The sequence below is a fragment of the Plectropomus leopardus genome, chromosome 1, assembly GCF_008729295.1.
Source record: "Plectropomus leopardus isolate mb chromosome 1, YSFRI_Pleo_2.0, whole genome shotgun sequence".
Taxonomy (NCBI): domain Eukaryota; kingdom Metazoa; phylum Chordata; class Actinopteri; order Perciformes; family Serranidae; genus Plectropomus; species Plectropomus leopardus.
This window is the reverse complement of record NC_056463.1, coordinates 27,347,789-27,370,269: the sequence shown is the minus strand read 5'-3', so window position 1 is coordinate 27,370,269 and position 22,481 is coordinate 27,347,789. Positions and strand designations below refer to the sequence as shown.

General features: G+C 42.3%; 1 protein-coding gene across 1 annotated transcript; it reads left to right on the top strand.

The window, feature by feature from the left end:
* The first annotated feature begins 8,312 nt into the window (after positions 1 to 8,312).
* znf710b (zinc finger protein 710b) lies at positions 8,313 to 20,919 on the top strand. The gene is made up of 5 exons (XM_042512121.1): positions 8,313 to 8,357; positions 10,625 to 12,196; positions 17,120 to 17,311; positions 17,665 to 17,836; positions 19,162 to 20,919. The coding sequence occupies exons 1-5, from the start codon at positions 8,313 to 8,315 to the stop codon at positions 19,341 to 19,343; spliced, it is 2,163 nt and encodes a 720-aa protein (XP_042368055.1). The 3' UTR covers positions 19,344 to 20,919.
* Positions 20,920 to 22,481: the final 1,562 nt, after the last annotated feature.

Sequence of the window (22,481 nt, the reverse complement as noted above, 5' to 3'; positions counted from 1 at the left end):
TAAATGATAACTTGAGTTGTGAAGGAACAGATGCGATTCCAATACCTCAACTCAGGTTATGTGCTGAGTATTGATCCAATGCCAGTGCTCTTTTTTTTTTTTTTATATCATGGCTGTGGTGCAAAAAACTGCCCTGCAGTGACTGAAGTAATGTAACCAATAAAGGAGACTGAATTATAACTCCAGTGAAATCTTAGTCATCCACTTTTCAAGGATGTCATTTTTCTGTGATGTCCACTGCAAATAAATATCTATAATCCACTTGGAAATCATAGGGAAAAAAATGCTCCTTACATCAGAACTTCCCACAGAATTGTGGGGTCTGGGGGCTGGTGATTGATCCGTCAAAGTGGTCAGATCGATGGATGAGAGGAGCAGCAGCAGAGAGGCAAGTGAAAGCAAACTTTGTAGCCATAACTGGTAAAGTTCCAGTCTGACTGCACCTGATGTTCTGCTGCTCCATCTGTGCTCAGAGTACACTCTGCTCTCCAAACTATGTTGCATTGAATAACCAAACAGTATACATATTCTGTTAGTGCTCCTAATGACTGGTCCAGCTCCAAAAATCTAAAATCAATACGTGGCTGCAGATGTTTTTATTTCGGCTGGGCACTACAAATAAATGAAAATGTGGGAAACCCTCATATTTCGCTATTTACTGTCTGTGAAGCAGCTTTAAACTTTTGGACTCTCTTAGACAATTGGAATAACATGCATGCATTTTGAAAACAGACATAATTTTCCTTTAAATGTGAATATTTTCTGGTTTCTTACTCCTCAATGACAGTAAACCGAGGCTCTTTGGGATAAAGCAAGACATTTGAGGACAACATCTTGGACTTTGGAAACACTGACATTTTTCACCTTTTTTTCTGACATTTAAACGGCCAAACAACTCATTAATAAATCAAGACCTATTAATGACAATGAAAATACTCATTAGTTGCAGCCCTACTCCACAGTACAGGATACCGATATGCCGTATCTGTGATAGATCGGTCGATATGTCAGTTGTACCGTGCATCAGTTACGCATCTCAGCAGCCGAAAATTGTGCCCATCTGTGACCACATCACAATACACCTGAATGGAGCTGTTTCACCCTACCACGATTAACACGGGTGATTACAGCTGTGCTGGTTTATTCTAATCTTACTGGTTGCGTGCGTGCGTTTGTGTGAGAGGACTTGTAAAAACCAACAGTCTCATTCCTCTTTTTCTCCGTTTGCTGCAGCCATGTTTGTAAAACCACAAAATAAAGCGAGATAGGTTTTGTGCTCTCTTTCTCCCTCGCTTGCTCCCTATTTTTTCTTGCTCCCTCTTTCTGTTTTTCCTCTCTCCAGCTCTCCTCCCCTCCCCCTCTCTCTGTTCCTCTTTCCTCCTCTCTCCCTCTTTCATTCTCCCTCCCTCCCTCCTCTCTCTTTCTCTCTCTTTTTTTCCTCTCTTGCTCTCGGTTTCCATCACACGTTACCCCTCCCTCTCCTCTCTCTCTCTCTCTCTCTTTCTTTCTTTCTCTCTTTCTCTCTCACGTTGCACACCGCCCCTCCCTCCCTCTCTCTGTCTTGCTCTCACGTTGCTCCCTGCCCCATCTCTCTCTCTCCCTTTTTTTTTCTTTTTTTCTCTCTCTCTCCTTCTCTTGCTCTCCCTTCACATCCTCCCCTCCCCCACTGCTGCCTCTCATTTTCTCTCTCTCCCTTCCTCTCTCACTCCACCATTTCACTCACTCACTCCCTCACTCGCTCACTCACTCCCCCTCCCGTCCCTGTTCTCTTTATCTCCTCCCCTCCCTCCCCCTTCAATCCCTCTTTCATTCCATGCAATCATCTGTTCTCTCTCTCTCTTTCTCTCTCTCTCTGCTTCCTCTATTACGCCCCCATTTTGTCCTCTGCCGTTTCCCTTTCTCTCTCTTTCCTCCATGTTCTCTCTATCCTGTTGTTTACCACACTCCCCCATGACATTTATGGTACAAACTTTATTTAAAAAAACAGTTTTCTATTGCAGGAAAAACAAACACATTAGAGGTAGAAACAGTTAAAAATCTACAATAATGCTTCTCTCCCCATCATTATATATTTGTCTCTTTTTTGACTTTTCTTCCAGCCACATTAACCCAAATTTAACTGCCTGCCTCCTGTAACAATGGGCGCAACAGCTAGCCGTTTACCCCGACACGGCGGTTGCTCCTGTTTGTCTATGTTCAACAAGTGGCTAACTCGTCGGGTTAACAAAACAACCACAAATGACAATCATTGTGCTCGCAGGAATGTAAACTAGGTGAGCCAGGTGACTGCCTCACCTCTCAGGTTCACAGACAGGATGGCCTCAGAAACTGAGCCGTTCCTCCTGCACAGCTGGAACCTGCAACCAGTGAAAGTTTGCTGAGGTTTTTACTGCAGATGAAATACGAGCGTTGCTGCTCATGCTGGGTATGGTTTGAAATTTTCTCAAAACAATGGAGTTGCAAAGTGAGAGGAGCTATTTCAGACGCCCATGTTTCCAAAAGTCGAAATCTCACTCGTGTTTCCCAAAGAAAATGCTGCATATTATCTTTTTCTAAAAAAAAGAAACGAGAAACGAGCCTGTGTACATAAAAACATTGGATCCCAAGGTGCATTTTGAAAGAAACAATCACAGATGCTCGTGAGAAAACTGATTATACAAACCATTTAAATAAGTTCCCTTTTTTTAATCTCTACATCACTTTTGGGTAGGGAGGCATGATATTGCATTTTGCCAACATCTGATATTCCGATATTTTCTAAATCGTTTTGGCTGATGCCGATCCCGATATGTACACACGTTTATTACCTAAATGCAGGGAACATCAAGTCTCTGTAATGGGATTGACGTATTACAAGACAATACTGGGCAAAACAAGCAAACTACTTTAACCTAGGTTACATGTAAAACATGCATTATATATTTTATGCTGCAAATTTTAAACAAAACTGTAAAATTCATCCTACTTGAACAGGTTTGGATCCCTGAAACAATCCTGATAACATCCAAAACCACGGCATCTACTTCAACTAATTAGAAATCACATAATAATGTGTTATCTTCTGCCTCTATCTGCCTGTCATATCTGCAGAAAGTTTGGGCCAGTGCCAATATTTTACTTTATAGCTGTTACCTGTCGATGCAGATGATGTGCCGATGTTATTTTGCATACTTACATTTGGGTGCATTCAGTGACTTTGATGGTGCATTTCGTGTACAGCCGCAACAATCATTTTCAGACTTTATCTCTTCTGCTGTAATTCACACCTCTGAATGGCTTCTTCTCCGTAGCAATGATGGCAGAGGTTCATGGGTATTGTAGTGTTTTGATCTGTTTGGAATATAAGAGTTTTTTTTGTCAACAAAGCCCTTCTTTCATGTATCAAAAGCAGCCGAAGTTCTCTGTAGTTAAATGTGGTATAAACATAAGCAGCTGTGCAAAACTGCTGCCGTAATAAGTTGGTCAGTAAATTAAATTAAAAGTGAACTACAGTGAAATTGTCAAAATTAGAAACTGGGAGGACAAATCTGAGCAGACATCGGCTGCCAACTTTCAGTGGTTGAAAGTTTTCAAAACATTTCAGCCATTGCCAAAATATGTAAGGATCGATACTCAGCCGCAGTTTCTGCTGATAGTGTTACTGCTTCCACATTAGGGCTGCAACTAACAACTGTTATTATAAGAAAGAGTTTAAAAACGTCCTTCACACTTTTCTTGAGTCGAAAGTAAACAATTTAAATATTCAAATTCACATCTAAATATACAATGATGTGAATGAAAGAAAAGCCGCAAATCGTCACTTCGAGGAGCTGGAACCGGTGAATTTGTGCCATCTTATTTAACAGTAAACAACTAATTGATTGTTTTTGTTGACTGGCTCATTGATCGATTGATTTGTTTCAGCACTATGACAAACACACCAAATACCGCTGTGCCTGTGACGCCTTATGAATTTGAATCAGAAGTTCTGGACACGCTGTTATAGACCAGGAATGTGGTGCTAACATGGCTGCCTGCAAAGACAGCCAAACAGTCTTCGAGCCAGCTCTGTGCGGACCATGTCAGGCTCTGTTCCAACTTTTTGGGACATATCCAGAATAAGTCTGTATACAGCTGAGACAGACAACAGCTTACACCTGACGTCAGAAGGTATCTGGAGAAGCCACATTTGGTCAGATTCCATTCCCCTCTCTCATTTGATTTTATCATTTGGGAACTCCGACTGCTGCTTTACAGAAAATAAAAACACATATTGCTCTTGACCACACAGCTAAGAAAAGAGGTTTGCAAGTGGGTGCTTTGCATCAGATGCATATGTTGCAACTTTGACACAGAGTTGTTGGTGCGTGCAGATCCACCTTTTTGGCTGCACTGCTGTGCATTGAAACATGCAGGTATGTCTTCCTGTGTACATATGTTGTTGTGTAATTGGGTCTTTTTATTTGTTTCTTTGTCATTTTTGCTCATTTTCAAAGCTTTCCTCTCCTGATCAGAATGCATTTAAGATGCTGAGTTTGTGAGGAGGACCCAAGAGAGCAGGAGTCCTTGTTGAGAAATATTAAGGCACACCCCTTGGCATGTTGTGTAGCTGCATTGGCGAATGGTCTGTTTAGTTTCCTGGTAATGGAAAAAAGTATCTCTCTGATCTCAGGAAACCATCATTTCAAGAAAAGATTTTGCAACAGTGAAGCAAAAGTTTAAATAATTTATGATAAAGGAACTGGCAGTTTTTTGATTGGGAGTTTCAAGCTGAACAATGCAAAAGAAATCATATAAATAAGCAGTCTGAGTGGAGAATAATTTCCAGGATCGCTTCTCGTTTGCTTTATGTGCACATCTCAACCCGTAACACTTTAAAATTAAGCCAAACTTTATTTTGCGGACGATAATCAGTGCAAGAACCTTGTGTTGTTTTGTGCTTTACTGGATTGTGATTGGCAGGAGGTGGGTTGTGGCATAAACATAGAAAGGGTTAACTATTTGTGGAAAGTTTCATTTTGTAGATGAAAACATGGCAATCAGTGAGGCTGAAAGTAGCAAGACACCCCCACTCGTCACGTCTCAGCTGCAACGTTTCTGAATGTGCACTCCCTTATGAAACATAGAGGATATCTTTTAAAAAACTGGAATAACTGTCTGATAACGCTTCGAAAAAAAGAAAAACACATGACCATCGGCTGGACATCCACGCTGAGAAAATGAGAAAAACAAGGAGAAGCAGCTGTTTATTAGTATATGTACACATTTGGGGTTAAAAAACAAAGTGTGTTTTTTTAAACATTACCCACCCACATTTCTGCTGCAAAACAGCCACAAGACAGTTGCTAAAAAGTCCCAGTGTTATTATCAAGACACTGTGTTTCAAAACACTTCACCAGTGTAGTCCACCAAAACAAAGGGTGGAAGGAACTGAAACACTTGTAGTGCTAAATGGTTTCTAAGTGATTCAAAACACATGCTTTCTATTTTCTTACAATCTATCAAATATGTAGTTAAAAAAATATCAGAAAATAAGAATTGACCAATCAATGGATGGTTTTAGTTCTATTTCTTATCCAGCAAACTGAAAAAAAATGTTTTTTAGTGAGTGAATCAAGCTTTTAACATGTTTCTTCTTCTTTTTTTATTTTATTGTCTTCATTTCCAGGCAATACTATATGACTTCCTCAGGGTTTACTTTTTTTTTCATTGTCATCGTGAGTTAATGAATTCTAGACTAGATGTTTCTCATCTTTTTCAGATTTTGAGTCAGTCATTAAAGTCAGATTCTTTATTTCTCAAAGCGATCAGTTGTGTTTTTTCACTTGTTGAGCAATTTGTTGTTCTGCTTCAACACTCCTGTACCTTCAGTCTAATACCGCTTTTCCACCAAAATTTGCAGGTATAGACAGACTTTTTAAAAGTGTGAAAATAAAAAATGTGAAAAATAGGAAAACAGGTTACCAATTAAAAAGCAGTATAGAGGCCCGTGAAAATGTTACGGTGGTCATTCATGTTTTGTACATGTTACTTAATTGGTCTCTCTTAAATTTGGTGTTGACTAATTTGGAATGATGTTTGAGTTCTGCTTGGATGGAGACGCCTAATTTGATCACACCTGAAAAAGGTCAAAAACATGTGTGTCCACTTGGCGTCATGTGTCCATCACTGCCAGTCAGAGCTGGAGATGATAAATACCCCTCATTACTGTCATTCGTCTCAAAATGAATGCAGATTGTTAAGCATGCTTGATAATATTGGCATGTCATCGGTATCAGTTGATGTTGGCTTTAAAATGAAAGATCAGAATCAGCCAACATGTTTTTTCTTTTTTTGCATTATCAGTAGACATACATTGAAAAGGACTGCATTTCATGTCTCCAGCTGCTGGTGGGCAAACAGGATAAGAGTGTGCATAATATGATGTTAATTCCACTACAGAAAAGGTGTGATGATCACAAAAATTAGTTGGGAAAAAAAGTGGATATATCAATATTGGTATCAGTTGTTGGCCAAATGGGTTGTCATATATCGGTATATCGCATTTCAGCAAAAAATCCAATACTGTGCATCCCTGTAAATTGTATCTTTTCCCATTAAAGACAAAATGCCAGATGTTAACTTTTTTTTGTCAAGTGGGAAAGGGGCTTCAGTTTTCCTCTTTAATTATCACTCATGTAAAACCACTCCAGCTTGAAAAAAAGAAGAAGCTGTCTGGCCCACAGTAAACACACGGCTGCTCTTCGTATTACAATTAAAGCTGAGGAGAGCTCAGCCTGGCATTGCTGTGGTTGTTCTGCGACAGAGGAGAGTGCTGGGTTGTTCTAAAGGAAAGATGTCACTTTATGGAAGTGACTGTTGTGGTTGCACAGCATGTTGTAGAAAATACACATGTGCACATTTAAATTGCACAACAACAGCTACAACTGCAATCAACTGTCCGTTCACTGTCGGCTGCTCCCATCGACTCCACTTGTTCCAGCAACGATAAATTAGGCTTTTGTTCGTCCTCATGCGTGACACCGTCCAGTTTCAAAGACGTCCTGATTGTAGATTTTGTGTCTGTAACATACTTTCAGTCATTTCTTTGGAGGAAGTGTCAGTTTGCAGCTTTTGTGTTGCCTCGGTTTCATCATTGGCAGGACGTGCATGACCTTTTTTGGACTCTCAGGCCACACTTGGCACCACCTCACAGCTCCTTGGCTATCTCTTTCTCCATGTTCCTCTAATTTTTCCTGGTCGCGAGATGACGTGAAAAGGGATGAAAGTTCTTTGCACTCTAGCCTTGAAGGTGTTTCCTCAGGTGCCAATCAGCAGCCCAGTTTGTGTGATTGGAGAAAGAGAGAGGGATATGTTGACCTTTGTCCTGCTTTACTGAGACTACCTCAGTACCTTTATTCTCTCCCTTTATCTCATTTCCTCTGTTTCTTTCCCTCCATCCATCTTCCATTTCTTCTTATTCTTTTACCGCATTCTGCTCCACTCTTCCCATCCCCCTCCGCCTCTTTCTCTCTCTCTTTCTTTCTGTCTCTCCCCTCCACCCCTCCCCTCTCTTTTCCTTCAGTATTCTCTCCTTCCACTCCCTCCTCCTCTCTTTCTCCATCGTCTCTCTCTCTCTCCTCCATTCGCTCATCTCCTTGTCAGTCACCTTCCATCTCTTTCTCTCACTCTCTCTTCTCCCCCTCTCTCTATCACATACTTGCATCCAAGTCTGTGCACGAAACAATCTCCCAACACTTTTCTGTACTCATAAACCTTACTTGATAAATGAGAGAGTGAAAGATACAAAGGCGCAGAGAGAGCGAGAGATGCACACACAGAAAAGGAGTCAGCAATAGATGGAGCTACAGGAATAAACAGATAAAGGAGGAGAGACAGACAGGGATAGGCAGAAACAAAGACAAAGAATGACAGACGGAGATGGAAGAAAGCAGCGAGAGTGAGGCGGGAGCCAGCCGAGTGGATCCATAATTTCAGACTGATCTGATGTTGATTTTATTTTTGTTGGTGTGTGTCTTGTGACTTTGAGGTGACTTCCATTTATCATCACATTGTCAAGGAGCCTCTGTGATGTATGAGCTGCTTTTTTTTTGTTTTGTTTTGTTTGTTTTTAAACCAACCGGCCACATGCTGATTTGCTGGAGGAATATTTGTTTGTTTGTGTCTGGTCTGTGTTGGTGTGACCAGAGTCACTACCAAAACTGTGTCGGAAGAAGAAGAAAAGAGGAAGAAGAGGGATGGAGGCGGGCAGTGTAAGCCCCGCCTCCCCTCATCCCTCACGTATAAATAGGAGGCGAACGTAGCCTGTTCTCACTCAACACTCACACTGAAGAATGAGATCCTTAAAGCACCTGAAACCTCACAGCAGGAGGAGCGTGGTGAGTTTATTGGCTGGCACTCGTAGCATGTTAAGTGGTAGTTTACGGAGGTGGTGGGCTTCATGGGCTGATCACACTCACAGCTGACAGACAGGTAGAGAGCTGCCTTCAGAGATGCTTTGGCTCTTGGTAGGGCTTCTTTTCTTTTTAAAGTTGCCATTAGCAGATTTTTCGTATTTCTCACTAATTAAGAATCGTGTCTGGCATTAACTCCGCTCGCCCTCTTTTGAGCTTTTTGCAACTCTTTTTCGTTCCTCTTCTTCTCTCGCTCTGTTTCACTTCACATTTTTTTTTATATATCTTTCATTCTGTCTGGCTTTCATTTTGTCATTTTCTTTCTCCTTCTGTCTTCTGGTTGCTCACTGCCTCTCCCTCCCTCCCTCCCTCCCTCTGTCTCTACATATCTTTCTTTCTCTTTCTTCCTCTTGCTCTCTTTTGACTGCTGCCTTACACTCACCCTCTCACTCTTTCACCCAGCTCTCCCCCCTCCCTCTTCATTGTCTCTCTCTTTTTCTTCTCCCTCCCTCTTGCCTCCCCTCCCCCCCCAACCCCCCCTCCTCCTTATCTCTCCTTCACTCTCCCTCTACCTTTCATTTTCTCTTTTTTCTCCTCTCCCCCTCCCCTCCACTAGCCTCCTGCCTGCTCTAAGCTCTCTCCCCTGCCTCCCTCCCTCTCTCTGTCCCTGCTTTTTCCTCTCTCACCCTCTCTGTTCTCTCTCTGCTCTCCTCTGTTTTTGTCTCCTGCTTTTCCATTCTTTCTTCTTAATCTTGCTCATTTTCTCTTCCTCTTTTCCCCCCGCTCTTGCACTTGAATGTGTGTGTTTGTGTGTAGATCAGTAGGCCATCTAATCCCCCACAACACACACACACACAAGCCATACATGGTTAGAGCGCTGGATTAGGATGGTGTGTTTCATAGTTCCTGTGTCTCAGTCACTAGATCTAAAGATTTGCCCTCGGACAGTCTGGATTCACATTGACTTCTCATCCTGGAAACATTGATTTGGAGGAAACGTTATTTTATGTTCGCGTACCATTCGTAGTGAAGGGATAAAAAGCTCCTTAGAATCAAAATTTCTGTTTCTCTCTCTGTCTTTCTCCTTCTATCTCTCTCGACAACCGGCTCAAAGAGGCGCTCTGATTGGATGATGAGCCTCGACACCTTTTTTGTCCTTATTGGATCACTTTTGATGAAGGACATGTTCTCATTGGAGGACAGTATGCTGTAATTTGGCTCTTGCCAAATTCTTGTCATTACTTTTCTGCCTGAGTTTAGACTGTAAATGGACCTGCACCTGTATAGCCCTGTTCTAGTCGTTCGACCACTCAAAGCACTTTCACACCACAAGTCACATTCACACACTGGTGGCTGAAGCTGCCGTACAAGATGCGACCTGCTACTCAGTTTTTTTAAACATTCATACACACAATTTGGGGTTAATTATCTTGCCCAAGAATAAATCGACCGGCGGGGCCAGGGATCAAACCGCTGACATTCCTCATAGCGTACGACCTGTTCTACGTCCCGAGCCACAGCCGCCACTTGTAGAGCACAAGTGTCCTGCACTGACAACTGTTTCCCAGTTATCCAAAGCAAGCGATGTTGTGCACTCAATTGTTTTCTTAGCTTCTCTTGGACATTTTTGTTCACAACAGGGTTCCCATGGTCATTTCTGGAAAAGTTATGAAATTAGACAAACTACTTTCCAGGCCTGGAAATGCTTTGAAATTAACTGAATGTTTTGGAAAAGATTTGAATATACATTGTTTTGGCTATTGTTTAAATGATGTTCTTAAAATCCCTAACATTACATGAAATATGTTGTATTTATAATCTAGTGTATCATTGCAAGACTCTTGATTGGAGCTTTGATTTTCCATCCTATAAAAAGAGGTACAGCATTGACGTTTAACAAAGTACTTGTATATGCTGGGCTGGTCTGTTGGCATATGCAGCTAGTTGCTGGCAGGAATGTCTAACTTGTGAGTAAAGATAGCAGGCACAAGTTTTGAAAATCTTTTTAAGAAAAAGTGTGGGAACCCTGTCATAAGTTTGAGAAATTGACTGAAAAAACATACAGACCTTCACCTAAACTGAAGACAATGGCTGAGAAAAAAAATCCTTGCTTTCATTAATTTCCCCACAATACTGCACTGGAGGGCCATAACAAACTCAATTTGCTGACTATATCTCTGGAGTCAGATGCATATTTGATAACTGCTTCCTTGCAGTACTGATGTCTGTGCATGTGTCTCTTTCGGTTCCAGGAGGAGGCGAGCCGGCGCCTGGGTAGATGTGAGCCCAAGGTAATGGCCAGGCTGGTGGACATAGGCACACAGACAGATCCAGTAGTCGTGCTGTCCCTGGCCCAGGCCGCCGTGCTAGGTCTCATCTCCCAGAATGAAGTGTTCGGCGCTACCATTGCACCCAACGGCTTCTACACCGGCGAACCCAAAGAGTCCCCTGCACCAACAGTAGACGGAGTCGATTACGAGTACGCAGACCAGCTTATTGGAGCCAACGGAGATTACCTAGGAGATAACTTAGGAGAAGACGGACAGATGCAACCCAGCTGCAGTCAGAGGAGGTGGCAGCAGGGGCCCCCTCAACATCCGGATGCGAAAATGGTTGGCCCTGATCGTCACGGCCTCCAAGGCGGTGACGTGTCTTCGTCCCATGTGAAAGGGGAAGTGGTGAACTCTGGAATGTCCTCCTGCGTGCACATGCTTAACAATATGGCTCCCAGAGGTGGTTTAGTCCAAGTGGATCCAGCCACCCTCAGAGGCACCAACAAGAACTGTGCAGAGTGTGAGCGGGAAGCAACCAACCAGCAGCAAGCCAACACACACGTTCACCCTCCTCCCCCACAGGTGGCCCACAGAGGAGGGGAGCAGGGCCACAGAGGACTGCAGGGCCAGCGCCCTATGGGCGGACACGGTCGAGGTGGCAGAGAGGATGAAGAAGAAGTAGAGCACCAGGGGAACAACATGATGAAGCCCACACAGCAGGAGGAAGCCATCAGCAGCTACTTTCAGACCAGTGAAGTTGGCAGCTACGATTCTGCGGAAATGGGCATGGGGGGCGAGTACGAAGACAGCAGCCAGAACATGATGTGGACGGACGGGGGTGCAGGAGCACAGCACCAGCAGCCTCCGCACCCACAGCCTCCTCGTCGGCACGGCGGCCGCAGAGTGGACCGTCTAGATATCAACATCCAGATTGATGAATCTTACTGCGTAGATGTTGGGGACGGTCTGAAGCGCTGGAAGTGCCGCATGTGTGATAAATCGTACACCTCCAAGTACAACCTGGTCACGCACATCCTGGGCCACAATGGCATCAAACCTCATGCCTGTCCACATTGTGGCAAGCTCTTCAAGCAGCCCAGTCATCTTCAAACCCACCTGCTGACCCACCAAGGTACGCGGCCCCACAAGTGCACCGTCTGCAAGAAGGGCTTCACCCAGACCAGCCACCTGAAGCGACACATGCTCCAACACACTGATGTCAAACCCTACAGCTGCCGCTTCTGCCGCCGCGGCTTCGCTTACCCCAGCGAGCTGCGAGCACACGAGGTGAAACACGAGCGCGGACGTTGCCATGTCTGCTCGCAGTGCGGCATGGAGTTCCCTACCTACGCCCACCTCAAACGCCACCAGACCAGCCACCAGGGCCCCCACACCTTCCAGTGCACCGAGTGCAACAAGTCGTTCGCCTACCGTAGCCAGCTCCAGAACCACCTCCTGAAGCACCAGAGCCCGAGGCCTTACACCTGCTCCCAGTGCGGCCTGGAGTTTGTGCAGCTCCACCACCTACGACAGCACTCGCTAACTCATAAGGTAATGACACTGCCGTCTGACACTTCAGCTTCCAGACTTCTCTAGTTACAGGCAAATTATACATGTAAACCTGCTTGGAAATGAGACTGTTTAACAGACAGTCAACTCCCAAATCAAAAATACATATTTTTGCCTCTCACCTGTGGTGCCATTTACCAATGGAGATTGATGTGCGGACTGGTGGATATATCCGCCATAGAGATGTCTGTCTGCTCTGGAATATAATGGAACCAGATGGCACTCAGCTTGTGGAGCTCAGTGCACCAACAAAATACATTTGAAAAACTCAATAGCAATGTCTCTTTCCAGAAATTGAGACCAGGTTACACAAGATCATAGGTTCCCAACTGGTCCAGCCACAGGGTAACGATTTCTCCTTAGTCATTAGTTCAAGGTATCACATTTGATAAATTATCACAAATTCAATTTAATTTCATAAACTGTGGCCAACACATCAGCTCAGAACCCAATAACATAAAATATATTGCAAGAATAAACAAACAACACTTCAAAATAAAAGCTCTGGGCTGTAAATTCAATGCACTCCAAAATAAAGTGTGTTTTTTTACAAACTCGACTTGTTCACAAGTCACTTGTGGTCCATTCAAAATGGACCCGTGACCCCCTTTTGGACCCACCAGTTGGGTACCCCTGCCCAAGATAATCCACAAACCTTGTAAGCAGTTTCATGTAGGAACTATTTTCTTTCTATCACATCACTGCGGTGAAGCCAGTGTGCATCAAAGTGGACGAGAGGCTCAAGCTTGTGACAGCGTGAGATGTAAACATCAATAGCATCCTCTTTAGCTGAGCTGTAACATTAGCTAGCTCAGTGGTGCTAGGTGAGCTAGCAGCAAATCCATGCTTCCTTCAGGGCTGTGATACGGTTGGTGTGTATAGTTTGGTAGAAAGAAAATAGTTCCTACATGAAACTGCTCACAGCAAAGTCTGTGGATTATTTTGAGCAATCAGGTAATGATTTCTGGAAATAGACTTTGCTGTTGTGTTTTTCCAATTTATTATTTTGGCACTTTGGGCACCACAAGCAGAGTTCCATTATATTCAAGGGAAGGCTGAGTTTAGACTGTTATTTCTTTTGTCATGTAAAAGAAAATTAGAGTACAGAGTAAAAACAGACAAACACACAAAAAGAGGCACTGTCGGACCACCAGAGGGAGGCTACCACACCTCTGTCCGTTTTCTGTCCTTTACCCATAGAGATCTGGGTGAAGTAGACAGGTAAGAGAGCTTAACCTGGCAGGCGTCCATACTCCATCTGTACTGCGTCCTTTTGTGCCTTTATGTCGGTCTTATATTATGACTAAAACTTCCCTGGGAAAAAGCAAAATGTCCCACACCAAGGACAAGCTTTTTTTTCCATATGAGGTTTTTCTCCTTGTGCTGAAATGTCTGGATCAGGACGTGTGCCCATTTTTGCATGCAGTCACCCTGACTGAGTTTAAAAGAGATGAAAGAAAATATAAGAACATAGGTAGCATAAACATGTATGAGCAGAAGTTATCAACACAATCAAGTGTGATCACATGAGCACGCACACACACATACACACACACACAAACACGTTAACATCTGTGTACTCAGATTAACAAATTAGAACAGATCTGTTGCAAGATAATTATCTTACGTTGTAAAGAAAACATTTCACCGAAAATATGTTATTTAAAGAAATAATGGATTGTCCGTCGGTTCAGGGCTGCATCTTCACAAAGATTTGATTCTGTATATCCACAGTAGCGAGCGTCTTCATGTACACCTCATTATAGCTGTCTACTGAATGAAATGTCAGTAATTGCTCGGTGCCCCCAGTGTGTCCGACACACGCTCACAATTACTCACACACAGGTGAGGAAGAGAGAGATGAGTGCACCGAGAGATCCCAATTCATTTAATGTTATCGCCGCAGGCCTATCTTTTCTTCAGCGTGAGGCCTTGATTATTGGTTGTCTTTACAAAAAAAACGCAACATGTGACATCTCGACATCTCTCTGAAACTGCACTCTTCGTTTCCTCTTTTGGATGAGGCTTTTTTTCTTTTTAGGAAATTGCCAGACTTACACTCCATACAGAGAGATGGAGCGCCGGATAGTTTCTGAGATAAATCGCACACAGTGACAGATGAAAATGCTCAATTCCTGCGGATTTACCTAAAGTTGATTACTTTAAGGGGAACAAAACCCCCATAAGCCCACACTCATCATGGAAATGAGAGAGCTGTCAGTATTCTCAGTGGAGGCAATGTTCTCTTTGTATTTGAGCCTGCAGGATGCTCACTGCTCCCCCTGGTGGACAACAGCAACACAACACATTAGCTGTGCAGACGGTGGGGGGACGGACAGTCTGCCAGATCTCTCTGCGCATACAAACAGCCTCTCGACCCACTTGTGACCTGTAATACATATTTGCTCTTCTCTATAAACCAGAATGCAGTTATTCAGAGCCACTTTTTTTGCCTGTTGACACTGACTGCAGAGTGGAGTGTGAGGAGCAGCAGCACATTCATTTAGACAAGCCTCAAGGCCTTAGATGTTGTGAATTGCCTGCTCTTGTGACCTGCTTCTCAGTGTTTATACATTTCCTGTCGCATGTGGAGGAGAATATTACAGAAACAGAGTAATGACAGGTGGAAAGGGATTTAATTTTTTCTGCTGTACTCTAGTAATCTCTTTCGACACACCCAAAATGGCTGCCATGGATTTTTAAAAAGTCAAACAAATGAGCTTTTAGGGATCTCAGAGGCAGTATGGGAATATCATTGGGTTGAAATGTTCAACCAAACTGGCACTGATGTCCCAGGCAAACATTTTCTTTGCCATCAGAGCCATCATGATCTTTGGCGTGCATGTTGGACAGACACCTCAATACCGAATTAGATAAACCCAGTTTAGATAGAGGGGTGTCAGTGTTACATAGAAGAACCGTGTTGTTATTATTTTGAGCCTTGGTGGATTTAAAAAGCTATATTAGTCACCTGTCATTCTTTGTCTTACTGCCTGTATGGGGGATCATCAGCTCTAATGTTTTGGAACTACAGTTCCCATGATACTTTGAGGATGTCTGTTTTTCATTTTACATTTGTTTATATTTTGGCAAATTTGCATAGTTAATTTTTTTCCACATTAGCTCTCAGCAGTTCCTGTTTTGATCGTCGGGTTGCTTTGATCATGAAGAAAACTAAAAACACGTCGATTGTCAGTCAGGTTTCTGAGTCATAAGGAGTGTCCTTTTAGGATTTCTTTGTAGATTAATGAACATCAGAGACAGGTATTCTTGTGAAGTCTAAGTCACATGTAGTGACAGGAAAAGATTTTGATACCAATGTCATGACTGATTCTGCTTATCCGTCCAATTCAGAACTGATCTGACTTATTCTGATCAGTTTTCTGTGTGAGGCTCATGTTGACAAGCGAGAGAAAGAGCGTGCCAGTTTGAGCAGAAGTGTAGTCGTGATACAAAAACTCTGTTTAATCACAAAACCCTGCGTTACTCTACAATCCTCTGGTTTATTAGCGAAGTGTAGGATTCTCTACTCACAGTGATCAGCAGAATGAGAGCTGACTCGTGTAAATGCATCTAACGTGGCTTGAATGCACGTTGGCAGGTCCACGCTACGTACGTCTAGTATATGAAAAGTCTGAATCATTACTTTGCTGCATCTTTATAAACTCTGATAATGTGTTTGCATCTCTCATCCACACCCAGAAACCATCTCTCCCTCTCCCTCTCCTTGCACTTCTCGTACTCAAAGAACTGTTTTTAACAACTGTTTTTCTTTTGTGATTTTTCGTTTTCCCCATGCGGCAGCAAAGATTTTGCCATTTTGCAGCCCACCACAACAGAATGATACCTGCAGAAAATCTGTCCTGGTGTTTCCACCTTTATCATGCATTACGAGTAGCACTAATATGCCGTTTTTTGTGACATTTATTCCTCTCTGCCATGACTCCTCCTTGTTGCAAGTGTCTAGCAGCAAAGACACATGAGCCGGATGATATCACTGAAAGGGACAGCGAAGCATACAATTCTGATCGGACAATTTAGAAATGGTTCTCAACTGGAACAGTTCTTGATTCCCATCCCTGGTCACGCTGAATCTGATAATATGTATATCACATCTGTGTGTTTACATTTTGACTGAGTTATAAACTCTATTAACAGATTTCTGTATATCAATGCAAAATGTGTAGGCAACGAGAAAAGATTTTGGTTTCTGTTTGTAGTCCTACTAGTATTGACCATCATGAATGAGCTGCCTTTGGCTACATGCAGGTGGAGAGCAAAAGAGGTGGATTGCATTGGCCGAAATGCAATTGCCGGGGACATTGGTTTCACCAGACAATTGAGCTTTTTTTAGAAAAATGATCTGCATTCATATGAAAATAATCTATTCACAGAAATGAGTAAACAATGACTTAAGCTTGTTAGAGGAATTCTTGGCCTAAATATCCATTGGCTATACTAGAAGACCCGGAATATTTGCAGAGGCTGTCGTCGGGCCGATAGCCGTTCGGTTCTCAGATTGACTGAGTCATGGCTCAAGGAAGGAGTGTTTATTGCAGCAGTCAGGTGCTAAGGGTTGTAAAGTACTTTAATTGCCTCCATGAGCTGCGTGCCGCTGCTGCAGCTCCAACTGCTGACTATGTTGACAAGCAGGTCAAATAAGCAGCCAAACTGAAATAAAATAGCATCCAGTTGTCCTCATAACAGCAGCATGCACCTGTCCCTGTCACCTCGTACAAAGTTTTTCTCTTTCTCTCTCAGCGCCCTCCTCACACCTCCCCCTCACAGTTTAAACACCTCTAAATTAAGCAACAAATTCACTTTTTAGTTAACAGTGTGACAAGTGAAAAAAATACAGTATACATTGCCATATTTGAATGATTAACCCTTTCCCTCCGTTTGCAGGGGATGAAAGGCCACAAGTGTGACGTGTGTTCCCGAGAGTTCACCCTGTCTGCCAACCTGAAGAGGCACATGCTCATCCACAACAGCGTCAGACCCTTCCAGTGTCATGTCTGCTTCAAGAGCTTCATCCAGAAACAGACGCTCAAGACCCACATGATCGTCCACCTGCCCGTGAAGCCATTCAAATGCAAGGTCCGGATGTAAACTTGTTTCATTTCATTAAAAAAAAAAAAAGATAATATTCTGGGCGATAGGAGCAAGTGTGAGATTTTCTAATTAATTTTGGTGTGAAATGAGATGTGATGGCGCATTCTAAGTTCAGTTCAATTTAATGTAACAGGATTATGTGAAGAGGAGAAATTTCATAAGGATAATACGCTTTGATATCAGTGCTTTTGCTACAATGAAAATTACATTTCTTAGCGTGGGAGAAAATCCCACTGTAAGCTTCAAGGCATCCATCATCAGGCAGCATGTTTTCATCACTAACTACCATCTACAAGTAGCTGCTTTTTAATATATCTTTTGGTTATTTTGTTTTCCAGGTTTGTGGTAAGTCTTTCAACAGAATGTACAACCTGCTGGGCCACATGCATCTCCATGCTGGCAGTAAGCCCTTTAAGTGTCCTTACTGCACCAGTAAGTTCAACCTGAAGGGAAACCTCAGCAGGCACATGAAGGTCAAGCACGGGATGGACGTCTCACCAGAAGGACAGGGTGAGACGCGCCGCACATGCTGTCACATATTTTCTTTTGCTGTTATTTATCAATTGATGGTTGATTAAATGTAGACGCTCTTCTTCAGTCCAAAATCCTCACCAGTGAACCAATTCTAAAACGAGTGCACTCATGCCCACAAATGTAAGAAATGAACACTGTTTGTGATACATGTTAAACTGTAATTTTAATTTTGAATATTTGATAGTAACAGACCATCAGCGTGCACAACCGTCACGCTTAGTCGAAGCTCCCGACCTCAACAGCAAAGCCTTTTTCATAATACGCACCATTATTTTTTAGACAACATGCAGCAAGAGCAGAGTAATGCGTCATTAAAATGGTATTTGGCAGATAAAACACTGCTGTAAAATTTCAGGATTCATTTTTCATACAGACAACAATCACAGTCTTTTTTGCTGCGTTTATGTGTTGAGTTATTCACTCTCTTTTTCTTGTCTTTGGTTTTTACTTTTTTCAGGCAAATTTCTATTTATTGATGTAAAATGTTTACAGTTACAGCAACATTAAAGGAATAACTCACCCCCAAATGACCATTTGTATACCCGTGACAACTCTGTGTTATGCTGAATTCATTAAGAGTGTATATCTCCATGTGAACAAAGATTTCAAAACAGAGAAAATTCTTGATGAATTGCAATAAAAGGGGTCTGTGTTAACCAGCAGCAAAACTATATCAAAACATCTGTTCACAAACTGTCACACAGCTCTTACAGTTTCATCCAAGTTGAATTTATCCAGTCGTAAGCTCAGTACTTCCCAATCAGACAGCCCTTTTTGAAGGCCGACCGAACTAAAAATGAAACTTTTCTATGCTCCTTTTTAAAGTCAGATTTTTCTGTTTATTTTTTAATACGGGTAATTTTACATTGCTGAGCATTGCAGCTGCTGGTCGACCGCTGCCTCGGTCAGCAAGTTTGTTTGTGTTGTGTGACTTTGTTTTAACACATTAGTATGCATTGTTTAGAGTCACACAGTAACGGTGGAGTCTGACTTTGAAGAAGGCATTGATATTATTGAACTTTCTGTTAGTTTTGCTGTAATAAGGCAGACTTATACATCAAGATTTTTGTACCCGTTTTTGGATTCTACATTTCACTGTGGAGGCATGTGAGAAATACAGAGGTGATGGTAATTGATATAGTGGTACAGATGGTCATTTTTGGGGGTTTAGTGTTCCTTTAAGGCAGCGATTCCCAAACCTCAGGATTTCTTTTAGCATGATGTCCCTGACTGTTTTTGCTGTAAAAAGAATTTAGCTTTGGATATGTTCTTTATAATGCTTTTTCTTTTGTATTTCCCAGAAGTTCTTCCTGAAATGGATAACCAGGGGGAGTATGAAGGACAGAATTTCGGCTTTACATCACCGGACAATATGGACAATGGTGGCTCCCAAAACCTCACTAAACTTACCACAGCAAACATGGAGGACATGGAGGAGTATTACAATTTTGGGAAGGATACTAACAGCTACACTACACCTTGAGTGGTGATAAACCAGGAGAACGTATTTGGGGTTTTTTTTGAAGGCAGAAGGAAATTGCAGAGTTGTTGTCAAGGCTTTTGGGAGACACTAGGGACATGGTTTTACTTTTAATTTTGGCCTCCTTCCAGAAGAGCCAGAACTGACGGACTCTGATGGGAGGCCAGGAAGGAGACGCACTTCAGAGGAGATGTTTCAGCTCTGTCGCTGATAGCAGAGACACTGAAACTGTTGATGCCGGCCTGGAGCTCCTTTTTTTGGGATTACCATGCTTACCAACCCAGACTCTCACTGGCGGACAGTCAAATCTGTATGTTGTGTGTATGTATCGGTTATTTGATGAAAAAAAAAGAAAAAAGTTGCAGAGCCATCGGTTTCATTTGATGTGATAGAAAATTTGTTTACCATTTTGCCATTTTTGTCATTCACAACCAATGTATGCCCTTATATTTTTGACTGAAAGTGCCAGCTAGATACATTTGCAACTAAGCTTCCACCGTGTCAGCTATTTACTCACTGTATATCCAACTTTTGATACATAGTCACAACATATTCATAGGTTTGAATGCTCTTACTAAACAGTTCCTAATTGTAGTTACCCATTCCCGCCCAGCCCTCAGTTTAAACAGGCCGCTCTTTAAACGCGTGTGTGCTTTTTGCACTGGACATTGTAGCCTTTTCTTTTAACAGGGCACTTACTACCAAAGTTGCTACTGTCACATGTCGGCAGATACCAGAAAACAAGGTTACCGACATGCAAAGCCCTCTCACTGTACAAATGATTCTACTACAAGCAGCGTGTTTACCCACCGTTTTTTGTCTCACATGGTTTAGCTTTACATGAATAATCTATCCCGTGTAGTGAATATACAGCTCAAAGTTTTTGAATTACTGAGTGAACAATACAAAGCACTTTTTCATTGAGATCTGTCATTTTTTTCTGTGAAGGCCGTCAGAGTGAACTCATTTGCCTCAAGGAGAAGAGCTGGGGGAAATAAGATCGTAGAATCTTTCAGTCCCTCGCAACGGCAATATTATTGGACACAAACAGATATGCTTTCTCCGTAGTTTTTTTAAAAATGTAAACTGCAGTTTCCTTGATATGGATATTTCACAGTTGTCAGTTTAAATGCGAATTGAAGAATGAGCAGTTTGTACGGAGACTCAGCAGTTTGGGGGTTTTGTTGTTTGTAGTTTCAGCACTCTTAAAATCCAGGGCTGTTTTCACTTCACTTTCAATTCACTTCATTCAGAAGATATTTCCCCCTTGACGTGGAAAAAAAACAAATACTGAAAGTGAATGTTAAATCCAATCTTTAGATTTAGAAGAAGAAAGACATTCTTGGGTTACTTTTTGTATGATTGAATTGGAAGTGGACTGACACAAGTCCTGCTGTTCATAATTCTGTTTTGGGGAAGACAGTCAGCTCCCCCTGTCCTGCCATGCAGGTCAGCCTTGATATGCACACTAAACCAGAGGAATGGTCGACTAGTTCTTCTTTGAGATGAGGAATATCAAACTGAGACCTCATGGAAATTGACCATGAATTATTTAATAAAGGTTCTCTAGTTTAAATGATGGAGACTGGTGTGTTAATCTGTCACTTTTTGGAGGGGTAATCCTCAGAGTCGGGTATTTTTAGCCATGCGAGCAGCTCTAGGGATGTCGGTCTGTCAGTTGTTCCACTACTGAAATATCTCAACTATTGGATAGATATCATAGAATTTAGTGCAGAGCATCATGAGATGTATCCTACCAACTCTGGTAACAGGCCATGCCCATGTTCCCTCAGCCCTATGTTCCCTCAGCCCTATGTTCCCTCAGCCCTATGTTCCCTCAGACTGTGTCCTCCCTCATATATGTGAAATGACTGATAAGCCAGAGACTGAAATTAATTGTTTGTTCTGATGGAAATATTACTTTTTTAATCTGCAATTTCTGGCAGAAAAATGATGAGCAAAGTGGGAAATGTAAGCTTTGGGTAGGTACAACTGGACTATGGAAAGGCAAGCGAGTGCTGACTGTGCGTGGCCTATGAATTAACCTACCCTGGTTTAGCACATTATAGATAAGAGAATTCTTCTCTTCCTAATAAGCATTTGTTTGTCCCCAGTTTGGATGAGTGCTTTGGATGAAGGCCTGAAGCCAGGGATGGGGATTTAATTGGTTGCATATTTCAAAATCTTTAAAAAAAAAAAAAATCCTAGGTTGAATTAAGGTCAAAAATGAGTCAGTTGTTCCTTGGCATTGTTTTGTGGCATTGTGTGAAGTGGAAGTTATGCACCTTTTTGCGATAGCAAAATTGGTCAGTTTAGCATAACAATTTAATCAGTTCTTCCTTAGCCCATGACAAATTTTTACACAAAGTTTCGTGTAACTCTGTCTATAAATTTTTGAGATAGGTGACCTGCCATGCCCATCGCCACGCCTCCTTTTGGCAAATATGCCTGGAATTTTAATAAACAAAGACAGGGAGTAAACCACTGTTTCAGTGGAGGTACTGATCTGAGGGAACAAAGGGTTGAGGGAACTTAGGGTGAGGGGACATGGAGTTGAGGGAATATGGACACACCCCCATGGATGTATTATGGTAATCCTCTGACTTCCTCTAGCATCACCTAAATGCTCACATTTGCAGTTTTAAGTAAAGAGTAAAAACTATTTGATGTTTGTCATGAAATCTGGTTCACACACTCAGCATTACCCCTGCTGTAAAGAGGGGTTAACATTAAAACACATTTTAGACACTTTAAAAAGGCCTACCTGAAAAAAATAATATTAATCTAGGTGGACTCCGAAGTTGGAGTATTTTCACCGCTTTATCTCGCCTTCACACAGCCCTTTATTTTGGCACTACATTTTTTAACCATATAACATCCACATTCCGACGCAGTGGCCTAATAGAGCCGCCCACAGTATTACTCCGCTGGTCAGCTGTTTGTGTCAAACTCTTGGCGGTTTACGGAAGAAACAATAAATACAATTGATTATGACAGCGACGACGAAATGGCATTTACTGTGGAGACAAAGGGATACTTTAACGACCCAGAGTACAGAGAACTTTTTTGGAGGAAGACTGAAAACGAGAAAACCGAAAATGAGACAGAGAGGGGACATTTCTGCAGAGGCAGAAGCTAACT

Excerpts from the sequence above, each read along its gene's own strand:
- znf710b (XM_042512121.1), top strand. The coding sequence starts at position 8,313 with ATGAGATCCTTAAAGCACCTGAAACCTCACAGCAGGAGGAGCGTG. Across the intron at positions 8,358-10,624 it reads CTCACAGCAGGAGGAGCGTG|GAGGAGGCGAGCCGGCGCCT; the intron begins GTGAGTTTATTG and ends TTTCGGTTCCAG. Across the intron at positions 17,837-19,161 it reads CGTCTCACCAGAAGGACAGG|AAGTTCTTCCTGAAATGGAT; the intron begins GTGAGACGCGCC and ends TGTATTTCCCAG.